Here is a 14,102-nt window from a genome sequence, read left to right as displayed (position 1 = left end):
CGAGGAAAAAGAGTTTTCTTACCTAGAATTCCATTTATGCCAATAGAGAATGTAAAAGATGTCTTACATTTTAAACGTAAACAATTTCCAATACGATTATGTTTTGCAATGACAATTTATAAAGCTCAAGGACAAACATTAGACTACTTTGGTGTATATTTACCGGAACCAGTTTTTTCTCATGGTCAGTTATATGTGGCTTTGTCTAGAGCAAAGATGGGACAATGTATAAAATTTTTGAATATTATGCCTTCAATAGATGAATTAGATTATACATTGACCAAAAATGTTGTATTTCATGAATTGTTGAGTTTAGTAAATTCTTCAAATAGGTAAGCTCAATGTATGTTACTTATATTATTGATGTTATTTTTATTTATTTATTTATTTTAAATTTTCTGGTCATTTTTTATATATTTGAAATCATGCTTTTGAACATATATGATTGTTTTGTTTTTTTAGGGATTGAGGTCAATTCCATTAGAACATATATGATACATCGGACATCCATACACCGGATATTTTATGATGCGATTTGGATATTAAATTTATGAAAAACTTGGGATAAAATGATTAATTTCTTTATGTTTGTTAATAATTTAAGATTAAATCCTTCTAAACAAATTGAAAAATGTTAATTAAAAAAACTAATTTAACAATTTTTTTATTCAAACTTTTCCATATTACTTAAAAACTATTAAACATTCAAATTTTAATCCAAACCACGTACATTGCACGTGGCCATCCCTAGTATATATATAAGAGCTGATATAAACAACCCATCGATCACTGCCTGATGCATGCGTGTTTGGAAATGTTAGTGACTTCTCTCCTAGCAGCATTTCCTAGGGCGTGTGTGCATATATATATATATATATATATATATATATATATATATCATGTTAGGGCTTAAATTATTATTATTATTATTATTATTTTGGACAATGGCTTAAAATTAGTTTACATGCTATCTTTTTTTATTTTATTTGTAATTTTGTATTTGCTGTCGTCTAATTTTATTCATTTATTTTCTAACAATTAATATCATATTATCTTAACGCTATGCAATGTTTAATATTTAATAAATAAAAGTAATTGATATTATTAGTTTTTGTTGGAATTCAAAGACATATAATGTCGAAAATAAGGAAATTAAAAACTAGCTAGTAGTAAATTACTGGTTACATAATGCACGGAACAACGAGTCACCAACGACTAGACATGTACGAATAATTTCCTAGGTGATACTTCAATTATCAAACAAATAAAAGAGTTAATCATGGTACAATTGTATATATAAGAATTGATTGGTTTGTTTGTTTATTATTATTATTAATTTTTTTTCCCTATTGATTCGTTTTGTTGTGTTATGTGAAAAAAAGGGGCATTGTAATTTGTATGTTGTTTTTATCTAAAACTTTTATACATGCTTTTTTTTTTTTTTTTTTTTCCTTGTTTTGGAATATGAGAGTGAGATAACGAGCCCAGAAGATAGGGTGTGTAAGGGGGACCCTTGGTGAAAGTACGACCAAGGCAAGGCAGTTTCCATGGCTCCATAACAAAGCAAGGTTGACATAGCCTCACAGTGTGAGGATCGAATGATTGTTGCCTTAAGGTTGTTGCTTGAAGTTGCAATCATGGTTTAAGTACAAAAAACAGTGTTTCACAAATAAATAATGACACAAGGACAGTCTGTTTTTCCTTAATTAAGTCTCCCTCTGACCCTACCAGAAACAATGAAGGAAGTTGACAATAAATTAAGGAAAAGAAAAAAATAAAAATAAATATATATATATATATATATATATATATTAATGATAAAGGAGAGAGTCAAATAATTTAATCTCATTGTCTAGGGCGGGGTCAACATGTGCTTTACCAGGCCCTTTTTTTATGTGGCATTGCTTGTGGATTCTCCACGTGATCAGGATTCAGGAGATCATAACAGATTCTTTATTTTCAATGAAAAGCAATTCAAAATTGATTAATAAGATAAATGCCGAAATTAGCAACTTTTTTTAGTAACCAAAACATAATTAAGTTTTTCAAACGGAACAATTTGCTTTCTTACGTAGGGGATTGTGGAATTGGAGAAATATTAGGTTTGCTTCTTTAGTGGGTTTCAAACTTGCATTTTGGAGCACATATTTCAGCTGATGAATTAATATAATAAAGTGGGGGAAGCCAGCAATCGGATCGTGTTTGGAGACCATCACACTGTTGGTCTTTTACGAAGGTGAACTTGGAGGGTGCCTCGTCGGTGGAAAAGCGGGTAGTTGGTGCTGGAAATTGTTGTGCGTCATGGGGTGCTGTACTTCGTCAGTCTAGGTACCTACTTTTGGAGAAAATCTTCGGTGGTACCAACTGCTAACTCGGTACCACCCCAAATAGTTTAATGCCGTCTGTTAAAACTTTACCACGTCATTTTTTTCAAATTGCCATTTTATTTACTTTTATATATTTAATTTTATTTTAATTTACTCAAATACCCTTACCTTCTATCTTTTTCAAACTTATATCTAGGTTTTTCTAGATAACTCATATAGAAACCAACAGCCATTGCTGTCAGAGAATCGCCGGCGGCGGCTGCTAGGCTTAGTTCCAGTTTTTTCTTTTTTCGAAAATTTTCATCAATATTTTTTTAGATTTCAAATCTCTTCTTCTCTTATCAACATTCACCGGCAACAAAAGTAACGACGATGGCCTGCCGTTTGTGAGTTTGGAGGATGAACCCCGATTCTCAAAACCACTTTATCTCTTCCCTTTTCAAAATCGGATGCATAGAAATTACATCTTGAAATGCCTATTGATTCTGCCAAAATCCTCCATTTTGGTTCACCCAATCAATACCACCACTACAAATTTCATACAGGACCATAAGAGCCTAAAAAGTGGAGCTCCTTGTCTGAGTCGAGTCCTGGTCCCTACAAATTTTCCACCGGTCTCACAGTAGCCACCAGTCACTGCAGGCCATGGCGGAAGGGGAAAAGAATGAAACCCTAAAAGGACGACAAAAATATACCCTTTCCTATTTATTTATTTTTCTATAAGAATTTATATTTTTGAAAAAAAAATAATTTAAAATGGTGAGCTGGATATTTTTAAATAACATGGCAAACTTAACATATATCACTAAATTATGATTTTTTTTTTTAAATAAATGTCATTAAATTATTTGGAATGGTACCAGCTCAGCTCAGCTGGTACCACCGTTGCACCGAAGACTTTTTCCTACTTTTGACAACAGAACCAGGCGCAATTAATAAAAGAGGTTTATCTTTTGCACTCCATGATACGAGATGGTTTCATTAATTATTAGTATGGCATAGGCCGAAAGAACTTACAATCTATGCATATTCAAGTATAAACTTAATCTTCAATGATTTTGTTTTAATTTTAATTAATTAATAATATTTATAATTATTTTTTAAATAAAATAATAAAAAATTATAATATATATATATATATATATATATATATTTATTTATTTATTTGTTTTATAATGAATATTGTTTTGTTAAGTCTCTAAAATTTGATAGTTTTTTTAACAATGTTTACTTTTTTCTTTTTCTTTTTTAATTTCAAATTAATGGAATAGTTAGATAGAGCTACTAAAGAGTTTTTTTTTTTTTTTTTTAAATATATCAATATTTTTAATGTGACAAACAACCTTTAGCAATATAAGCTATTGGAAATGCTCTTAGCGACTTTTAAAGTAAATTAGTTGGTATTTGTCCTAATTTGTGAGTGAATGGTTTCTTGGTGGATGATACTAGTTAAGCAGGTTTTATGTTATTTTGTAAAATGCATAGTGTTCATTTGCCCCTAGCAAGTCGAATCGAGTAGCTTATGAGCTAATCGATCTCTTTTATCTTTAGATGTATTTCAATCCTAGATGGAAGTTGAACTCGATCTCAGCCATTCACTTAATCCAATGGCTATTAAAAGCCTTCTTGATTGTAATCCCATTTAAGAATCCCTGAGGAGAAAAAACTCTCTCTCTCTCTCTCTCTCTCTCTCTCTATATATATATATATATATATGCATATATACACATATATCTTTATAGCAAACATCTACAAATATAGTATTTTGCTATGATGAACTCCTTGTAAAAAGCTTCACATGATTATGGAGAGCTTCACTTGTAATTTAATCTAAAAAGTTCATGATTTCTCGTGTTTTTCATTTGTACTTATTGATACTTCAATATTCTTGTTAACATTTCATTTACATGAAAACAACATTCAATTTTAAAAATTTTCAAATTTTGCTTTATGGATTGATCGATATTTTTTTTTTCCCTATTGAATGTTAATTTTATGTTTAATGAAATATGAACAAAAATATTAAAGCAAAATAAAGAAAATGTGAATGAGAAATAAAAAAGAAATCATATTATTTATTTTTTAAATTAGATGACAAATGAAGCTCCTCATAATAAGCCCACTATAGCCAAATTCTCTGTCCATATCTTTCATATATGTATATATATATATATATATATATATATATACTGACAGACAGGGAAAGAACTTTGGCAAATGTTTTTTTAAGTGAAAATTTTAGTAAACATATTTTTAAATGCTGAAGTACAGTGTGTTAAATTGTTATTTATATATATAGATATTTTTTGTGAACAATATGTTAAGTCGACAGGACACCATTTCTTTATTCCTTTATGTTTGAGTATTGTAAGATAAAAGATAAATGTACCTCCAAAGTCATACTCATATGGGTAATTTGATATATTTACTTTTTCTTTTTGTGAAATTGAGACTGATACAAATTTGAATAATTGATGAAGAAAAAAGACAAGGGCAATTGCTACATAGATTTTTTTTTTTCAGTAAACTTAGTTTAATATATTTATTATGTTAATCATTACAAAACTATTATTTATCATAATTGATAATAATGTATTAACGTAACTCATATATAATATGATAGTTTAATTGGCTGTTTTAAAAAAATAAAATAAATAAAGATGTGAATTGCGATTTATATGGTATAAAGGTTGAAATACTTTGCTATTTATGCGGTAAAAATGTCAGCTTAAAGCGTTTCCAATAGGAATGCGAATAGTAAATTATATGATACAAAAGTTTGTAGGATTTATTGTTTATATTGCATAGATGTTTATTTAATAGACAGTTAATTGAAAAATCAGTTTCCAATGATTCTTTTCAATATTGCTATTTCTATTTTTTAAAATAATATTCTTCACAAATATTATTTCTACCATTGATAAGGATTGTTTTTAATAATCACATAGTCTAGTTTTTTGATGGCCTCTTAGGTTTCTCTTAAAAGTGTTAGTCAAGTTGTTTTTGGAACTAAAGTCTAACACTTATATACCATATTAGAGCAGTCTGTGATCATGTGAGACTTCAACTTTGGTGGTACCTTTCAAATGTGAGGTTCTACATAAAACTAATTTCCTATGAGGTGATAAAATATGAACCAAATTTTGTTTAGACCTCTTTAATTCTATTATAATTACACTTATATATGCAAAGTGCTAATCAAGTTGTTTTTGGATCCAAAGGCTACACTTATATACCATATTAGAGCATAGTCTGTGATTAATGTGAGACTTTAAGTTTGGTGATATCTTTCAAACCTGAGGTTCTACACAAAATTGATTTCATGTTAGGTGATAAAATATAAAGCAATAATTACACTTAAACACTACACATAATCTTCATGTTTTGGTAATAGTCTTTAATCTTCTTTTAATTTTCTATAATCTATCAAAATAAATTTATCTGTTAACTTTTTTCTAGTTAATTTTTATAATTAAAAACCAATGAAAGATTAAAAATTACCATTTTATGATTGAATAATATTTTAAATATACAAATATTGTATTTAACTATTAAAATTAATTAAAAAAATTGACAAATATATATATATATATATATATTCCTAGATTTGATCTGGCAATAAAGTCATTCAAAGTACACCTAGGATAAAGATGATGTTTTTTTTTTTTTGGGTCGGGGCTTATAATTGTCCATCTTCTTTTATGGGCTTATAAGGTCCTTTTGGTTTCTCCTAAATTTGGTAGGAGTCTTCTCTTCTCCAAATGCTGCCCATTACAGTGATTACACGATCCTATTCGCATCGTAAAACCATTAGAAGGAGAAGCCATAACTCCAATTACGGCGAGTAGGTAGCACGAAAGTTTTACTATAATTCCTATATTAATTTGCGGAGAAATTGATAGATTTTATTATTAATATATTAAAGATGAGGGGATTTAAACTTAGATATTTCTTCATGAACTTATCACTTTTATGAGTTGACTGTCCCATCCCATTATGGCACATTTCTATAAAGCAAATGTCAAATTACATCCACCAAATTTATTTTTCATAGCAAGTAATATAACTAAATTTTACTTTATTGAAAAAAATTAAATAAGATCTGTGAATAAATTTGACGATGTCTAATGGCGTAAGCAATTTTTTTCTTTTTTAAAAAAACAAGGCAAGAGATTAGGGAAAAAAAAGAAAAAAAAAGAAAAAAAAAAGGTTTTTGAATTCAAGGTTTCAGAGACTGTGATCCAACACATACTTTGCACTGCCATGTGCTCTTCTGCTATTGACCACAGATTTTATTTAATGAGGAGCATGGAGAAAAAAATGGTAGTGGGAGATAAGGCTGGGTCATCTCGAGCTACTCTTTTTCTTATTGTTATCATTATTGCTCCAATTTGTTTTTTTGTATGAGTCACAAATTGTACACCTCAATTTCACAAATCCCATTATCTGCCATTTTGCTCTTTCGACTTTTTTATTATTATTATTAGTTTGACCCAAAAGAAAATATAAAAAAAAGTTTAGCAATTTTCATTTTTCTTGTCGGCAAAAGACTATTTTCCACAATTTTCGAGTTTTTAAGACACTGAAACAAAAAGTCTACAGCGATTTATCCGCCCAATCCCAAATCCTTCGATCAAAGGCCAATGAAAATTAACTAGTACCCACAATATTCATTAACGCAACTGTTCCACCAAACTCAAAAAACCCAGTTCGAATTTTTCCTTTTTTTGTTTTTTTTTTTTTGTTTTTTTTTTTTGGTGTGTTTATCTGGGGTTCTGTTCTATCCTCTTTCACTTCCAATTTCACCGTGCTCTGCTTTTCAACTGTTGCAATGGCTTTCTTCTTTGGCCTTGTGTGTGGAGTTCTTTTCGGGTTTGCTCTTGTCGTTGGCTTTGTTAAGTCTGAGAATTCCCGGTCTAAGGGTCGGTCTCAACTGGCCACCACCATTGCTGCTTTTGCAAGGATGACAGTGGATGATTCGAGAAAGATCTTACCTTCTGAGTATTACCCTTCTTGGGTTGTCTTCTCTCATCGCCAGAAGGTAAGCTCTCACTTTCATTACTTTTTTTTTTTTTTTTTTGTTTCTTTTTTTTTTAAAGTCAAGTTTTCGTGGGCTAATATTTTTCTTGGCTATTTTTTGGTTCCAGTTGAAATGGCTGAATGCTCACCTTATGAAGATCTGGCCCTATGTTAACGAGGTAATTCTTTTCTGGTTTATTTTATGTTATTTTATTTTATTTTTTTATTGGGTCTCTAATTTGATGGTTTAGGCAGCGTCTGAGCTGATAAAGACTTCAGTGGAGCCAGTTCTTGAACAATATAGACCGATAATATTATCATCACTCAAATTTTCCAAGTTTACTCTTGGTACGGTGGCACCACAATTTACAGGTCAGTTTATTTATTTATTTATTTTGCATTAAATGGTTAAAATTACTGAGTTGTTATGTTTTGTGCAATTGGGTTTACTAGAATTTTGTTTGTTGATTTACTTTGCTAATAATTGTACTGTTTAGGAATGGATGAATAATTTGTTTTCCATATTTTGTTACCTGTAAAATATGTTTCATTTAATTTCTTCTGTCCAATTTCACCATTCGAGTTTATTGCAAGTTTCGAATTTTCTCTAAAATTCAATCTTTTGAATTTTCTCATATGATGATTTTGTGTTTAAATTCCATTTAGGGCATATCATATATGATATCCACGCTGGGTTCTTGTTATATGCTTGTCTAAAGTATCAATGGTGTACAATATAAACTTTTTGTGGCCTATGGGTCTTTGATATCGTGATGGTTACACTTAATGCTCATGAAAGGGACACTTTAAATGAAGCACTTAAGGATTTTTGTGATTCATTAATTGTTTTTATTTATTTATTTATTTATTTTTCCCCTTCCCCCCCTTCCTTATTTAGGAGTTACTATTGTTGAAGATGGAGGTGATGGTATTACTATGGACTTGGAAATGCAGTGGGATGGAAATCCGAATATTATACTTGATGTTAAAACTAGGCTTGGTGTTGCATTGCCTGTTCAGGTAAATCCCCAATAGTTATTACCTACTTGATTCTGTTCACGAGCTTGGACAGATTAAATGCAATGATATCTTCTTGTTATTATAGTATTTCATTTTCTATTTCTGAGTAATGATCACATACTGAATTGGTTCGATAATCCAACTGAAGGACCAAAAACCCTCGAGCACTAGTACATTTTTTAAGGAATTTTCTAACTTCAATTTGAAGTTAGATCAATAAGGCTACTATTTTATTAATTGGCAGGCTTCTAAAGCTTTCAGGCTATCTATTAACGGATGCATGTGAATGTTAGTTTTTCAAAGATAACCATGTAAGAAATTTAAGTGTAACAAGTTTTTTGGCTTCTTTTTGGGCAGCTACCTCAAAGGAGCTTAGGGATATTCCAACTTCTTTGATTTTGTTGAAGGATTTGACGTAGTTTGGCTGCTCATATCAATTTTTTGGGCTTCTTTATCTTCCTTATAGTTTTGTGGGAATGGGGAAGAGGAGGTGTCAACATGGCAGGTTGATTATGAAGGAATATGTGATATCTAATATATATCATTATTAAGAGTTCTCTAAAAGTATTAAGTGAAATTAGTAGCTTCGGTTGAAATGATGCATCCTTGCTCTTCGAATAGCATGGTAGCCTAGATATTTGAAACTTTTTCCTAAATATTCCATCATATTCTTGTTTGCAAAGTGTAATAAGAATTTGAAATAAAATTTCTCTCTCTGATATTCCTGATTACTAAAATAAGTAGCCAAAAAAAAAAAAAAAAAAGATCCCCCTTTTCATACATATATATCAGCAATCTGATTTCTTTGGAATGCTTGGATCTTTAGAGGATTTTAAGATGCTCAATGATTGGTTTTCTTGTTTTACAATGATAGAATACTATGATTGAACTTCCTCTCTATTATGATATTACTTTATGTTTCCTCTGTTCAGGTGAAAGATATTGGATTTACAGGAGTTTTCAGGTTAATATTCAAGCCTTTGGTTGATGAGTTCCCTTGTTTTGGAGCTGTTTGCTATTCTCTGAGGGAAAAGGTGAATTATCTAAAATTTTGAATTGCTCACATATTGGACATATAAATGGAAAGAAGTTACATATATGAAGTAGGAGTATCTTTGCATACCAGTAGACTTCTTCATATATCATGTTGGAAGTGTTATGGATATCCAGTGCATAACCATTTATTTTTTCGGTTTATCTTTAACATTTGTATCGATCAGTGACTTAAAGAATGGGTAAAAGAGCCTTAACGATAATTGGACTTTGAATTTGCTTTCTAGGTGGGATAGAAGAAATTACAAATGCTTATTTGAGGTCATATATGAGAGAGTGGTTTGGTTTATCTAGAGTCGGTAAAGTAATGGATTGAATCTGGAGACAATAATGTTCGTAGATATAATTTGTTGAGTGGATCATAGGCAAATCTATCTTTCTTTTATTGTCTCTTCATATAGTCTGTTCAGTTTACCACATTAGAAATATAAAGAGAATATAGGATTAGTGTACTAGATTTACCCAGGACCTTATGGTTTAAATTTGGGTCAAGTTGGATTCAATGAGGTATGTTTTGTCCCACTTATATGGATACCTAAATCTTTGCCAATTATAAGAAAATTGTATATGAGCCAGTGTTGTAGATTTTGGATTGAGATAACAATTTTGGATGACATAACTCTTGAAGAAGATGTGTAGCTGGATGCTCTGTGAACAGGATCAAGGCCATTGTGTTGCATACAAATCATTTAGCCTATTTTTGGATGAAAGGGTGGAGTTTTGGTTTCTCATCGACTGAACCTCTGAGTAGGATAATCAATTATTGAAGGATGGAACAGTGGGTCTGAAGTCATATATAAAACATGTATCTAAACTGCTGAAAGTTCAAGGGAATACACAAATTAAATACGTGATTAATATATTAGATGGACATGATATCTAATGAATATCTGATGGCTTAAAATTTTAGGTCAAGTTGGGTTCAATAAAGTATACTAAGTCCCACTTTTCTGGATTCTCAGCCTCCCTGAGAGTTTTACTATGTGCATGTATGGCACATTGCATCCCTCACCATATGCTAGTGGTTCCTTTGTTTTTGCTAACATTTGTTTTTTGCTTCGCAGAAAGATTTGGATTTCAAACTCAAAGTTATAGGTGGTGACATATCCACTGTTCCTGGGCTTTTTGGTGCAATTGATGTATGTGTGAATTCCATAAGCCTATTCAATAATTTATCATTGTACTCTCGTGCGTGCCTATATGTATGCATATGTGGTTTTATTATAGAATAGGTGTAAAATTGTATGTCAAGCTGACACAATAAATATTTATATTTCGCATGCTGGATTCATATCATATTGGTTTGATTAAGGTGTAAACAATTCATACAGGGAGTGATACGTGATGCTGTTGAAGATTCAGTAACATGGCCTGTTCGAAAAGTTGTTCCCATTTTGCCTGGGGATTACAGGTAATTCATAATATAGGGAAAGGATATGATCATCATAATTCAGTGTACCCAGAAATAGAGAAGTATGCAGGTGCCTCTGAATAAATTATTTGAGTGGTTAGCATGGCATATGGCAATACCTCTGTTTTTCATTTGTGTTTATCTTTTGTTTTTTTTAATTTCTATTATTCATGTTGTCATTGTCTTTATTCATTGTAGTGACCTTGAGCTAAAGCCAGTAGGGGTATTAGAGGTGAAGCTTGTGCAGGCGAAGGGGTTAACAAATAAAGATATTGTTGGAAAGTCAGATCCTTATGCCAAATTGTACATACGTCCTTTACGTGACAGAACAAAGACCAGCAAGATAATTGTACAATACTCTGCTTATTCTGTTGCATCTGTGCCTTTATCTTTTTTATAGCTGACTTTTACGGACTATTATTGTTTTCATCAGAACAACGACTTGAATCCAATCTGGAATGAGCACTTTGAGTTTATTGTTGAAGATTTATCCACTCAGCATTTGGTGGTAAAAATTTATGACGACGAAGGTGTTCAGGCATCTGAGCTCCTTGGATGTGCTCAGATACATCTGAGAGAACTTCAGCCTGGTAAAGTGAAGGATGTATGGTTGAATCTGGTTAAAGATTTGGAGGTTCAAAGAGATACTAAAGATAGGGGGCAGGTAAGAATAACAAGTTTCCTCGTGCTTTGCAAAGCACTGCATGATTATAATTGATTGTGCAGAAAAGAGAAGGGGACTAGAAAATTTTATTCTACGGAAGATGAGAACATGTCTTTTACTGAAGTTTAAGAATGGGGAATGAGAACATCTATTAAGGCTGACTTTTCTTAGTCTTTCAAACTGCAAGGGCTGTAAAGCCTGTAATATAGTTGATAATCTTATTTTGCAGGGCATAGGTCACTGCTCACTTAGTAATGCTACCTTCCTTCCTTCCTTTCCTTCTTTCTTTCTTTCTGTTCCTTGTTTTCTGCATAGACAACACTAATTCATTCTGGAAATGATGATATTGATAATTGTATCAAAATTCTTTATTTACCATGTAAATATATTAAAACCGGCAACTGCTTACTCTGGTGCAAAACATACTTTTTGGAAACCTAAGCTGAATGCAATCTGCTCGATCATCTTGAATGATGTAGTCAGTTATAATATGCAGTGGGTGGCTCATAATATTGTTAATTCTAATTTCATCATTTTCAGGAAGATATTGTGATGTGAATCTAGAAAATGAATGCTTATAGTTTGTATTTGTTATTATCTATTCTGTGAGTTGTTTCCACTTTATTCCTAGTTATATCAAAGCATGTTTAAGTGTTTATAAACACACAGTAACGGACCCAGACCCAGATGTCCACTTTATTCCTAGTTATATGTTCTGATTACTTCATCGCTTTTCCTTGTATTTTAGGTGCACTTGGAGCTGTTGTACTATCCGTTTGGCATGTCAAATGGCTTTACCAATCCTTTTGCTTCCACTCCTTCAATGACTTCCTTAGAGAAGGTTCTTAAAAACGGAGTGAATGGAACGGAAACTACTGAAACAGAAAATGAATTCACACAAAAGAGAAAGGAGGTTATAGTTAGGGGTGTACTTTCTATCACGGTCATATCTGCTGAAGATTTGCCAGCTACTGATTTTATGGGAAAGGCCGATCCTTATGTGGTACTCACCATGAAGAAGACAGGACTGAGAAACAAAACTAGGGTAAGTTTTGGATGGCCTCGACCATTATCCTTGAATTTCCATGGACCTTTGAACATACTATAAAAAACATGCTTCTTTATCTGGACGACAGGTTGTGAATGAAAGCTTGAATCCTGTCTGGAATCAAACTTTTGACTTTGTTGTCGAGGATGGATTACATGACATGTTAATTGTTGAAGTCTGGGATCATGACACTTTTGGAAAGGTAAAAAGTCCCACTTTTGTCCAGATGCTCCATTTGTTGGTTACCACAATTCTTCCTGGTTCTCTTCCTGGATTATGTGATGCAGAAGTAGCAATCCTTAACCATACTGATGTTATTGTTGTTTATTCTCATATAAATTATGGTTTTGATAATCATGATCATGATCATCAATATTATTATGGTTTTAATTATTATCAAGCCTTGTGTGGCTATCATCTTGGTTTTTCTTTTGGGTTATGGTTTCGCTTTGCCTGAAAAGTGGCTGCATCCATGTATCCATATTGATGAGTTAATGTCAACCAGTGTAGCTTTGCAAGCGTATGAAGGACCACTAGGCATGCTACCTGCATATAATACATGTAGGCAATGATGGTGCACGCCCTTGTCTGCATATCTCTGTGCATGTATATGTCTATATTTAATATGCTTTGATTTCATGTCGTAGAATGCAGAAGCAGCCATTTATACAAAGTGCTCATGTAGTTTTTGAATGTGTGCTGACACACGTCTTCTATAAATTTTGCAGGACTATATGGGAAGATGCATCATAACACTCACAAAAGTTATATTAGAAGGCGAATACAAAGAGTGCTACCAGCTAGATGAGTCGAAAACTGGAAAATTGAATTTGCATCTCAAATGGATGCCACAGCCAATTTACCGTGAGTCTTGACTGAGCCCTGTTATACAAACCGATGGTAAATCCTTAGGTTGAGGTGGATATACTATCTACCATATAGATTTTATACAGAGGACATGGAAGAGGCAAGTTCATAATCAAATAAGTCTCGGATCATGTGTCTGTGGTGGCATCAAAACTAATGGTGTATATAATTGTTTCATAACGCCAGGCATTATGTAGTGAAAGAGTTTCACATAAAAGTGCAATTTTAAGGTGAGGTTACAATGTTTTGCTTCGTGGATTGTGAACTTTGCCAGATTATTAACTTAAAAGGTGTTTCTATCAGCTGGTCATTTTTGTATCTAAAAGTGGAGGAATTAGTCATAAATGATTTAGATCCATGACAAGAAACTAAGAAATTATACTTGATATCAGTGCTGGATTAGGGCCTAGGCAAGTAAATCTGTGCATACGTCCCTAGATTTTAGAGGGCCCACTTTTAACATACAGGGCGAATTTCATTTACATTCGATGGGTTTTGGCATTATTTCATTTAAATATCACCTTTTTTTAAAATTGATCATTAATTTGTTTTTTAACTTTCTATATTTGTTAAAATAGGTTTTTTGATTATTAAAATTAACTGATAAAATATATTAGAGAGAAAATGAAGGAAAGGTAAATCTCTCAAGACCATGCAGTTTAAGTGAAATAATTATAATAAAAATGAAGTTTG

The 14,102-nt window shown here is 31.7% G+C and overlaps 1 protein-coding gene across 1 annotated transcript; it reads left to right on the top strand.

Annotated features, from left to right (window-relative positions):
- The first annotated feature begins 6,648 nt into the window (after positions 1-6,648).
- LOC107427969 (synaptotagmin-5) lies at positions 6,649-13,711 on the top strand. Its single transcript, XM_048479758.2, has 12 exons — positions 6,649-7,368; positions 7,475-7,525; positions 7,598-7,718; positions 8,245-8,366; positions 9,299-9,400; positions 10,484-10,558; positions 10,751-10,830; positions 11,029-11,179; positions 11,264-11,494; positions 12,243-12,539; positions 12,631-12,744; positions 13,271-13,711. The coding sequence occupies exons 1-12, from the start codon at positions 7,159-7,161 to the stop codon at positions 13,415-13,417; spliced, it is 1,701 nt and encodes a 566-aa protein (XP_048335715.1). The 5' UTR covers positions 6,649-7,158; the 3' UTR covers positions 13,418-13,711.
- The last annotated feature ends 391 nt before the right edge of the window (positions 13,712-14,102 follow it).

Source organism: Ziziphus jujuba, chromosome 1, assembly GCF_031755915.1.
Source record: "Ziziphus jujuba cultivar Dongzao chromosome 1, ASM3175591v1".
Lineage (NCBI taxonomy): Eukaryota > Viridiplantae > Streptophyta > Magnoliopsida > Rosales > Rhamnaceae > Ziziphus > Ziziphus jujuba.
This window is presented reverse-complemented; position numbering and strand designations above follow the sequence as displayed.

Bases quoted from the DNA above. Each gene is read 5' to 3' on its own strand.
- LOC107427969 (XM_048479758.2), top strand. From the start codon at position 7,159: ATGGCTTTCTTCTTTGGCCTTGTGTGTGGAGTTCTTTTCGGGTTTGCT. The intron at 8,367-9,298 runs GTAAATCCCCAA...TCCTCTGTTCAG, and splicing joins GTGTTGCATTGCCTGTTCAG to GTGAAAGATATTGGATTTAC. The intron at 12,745-13,270 runs GTAAAAAGTCCC...TAAATTTTGCAG, and splicing joins ATCATGACACTTTTGGAAAG to GACTATATGGGAAGATGCAT.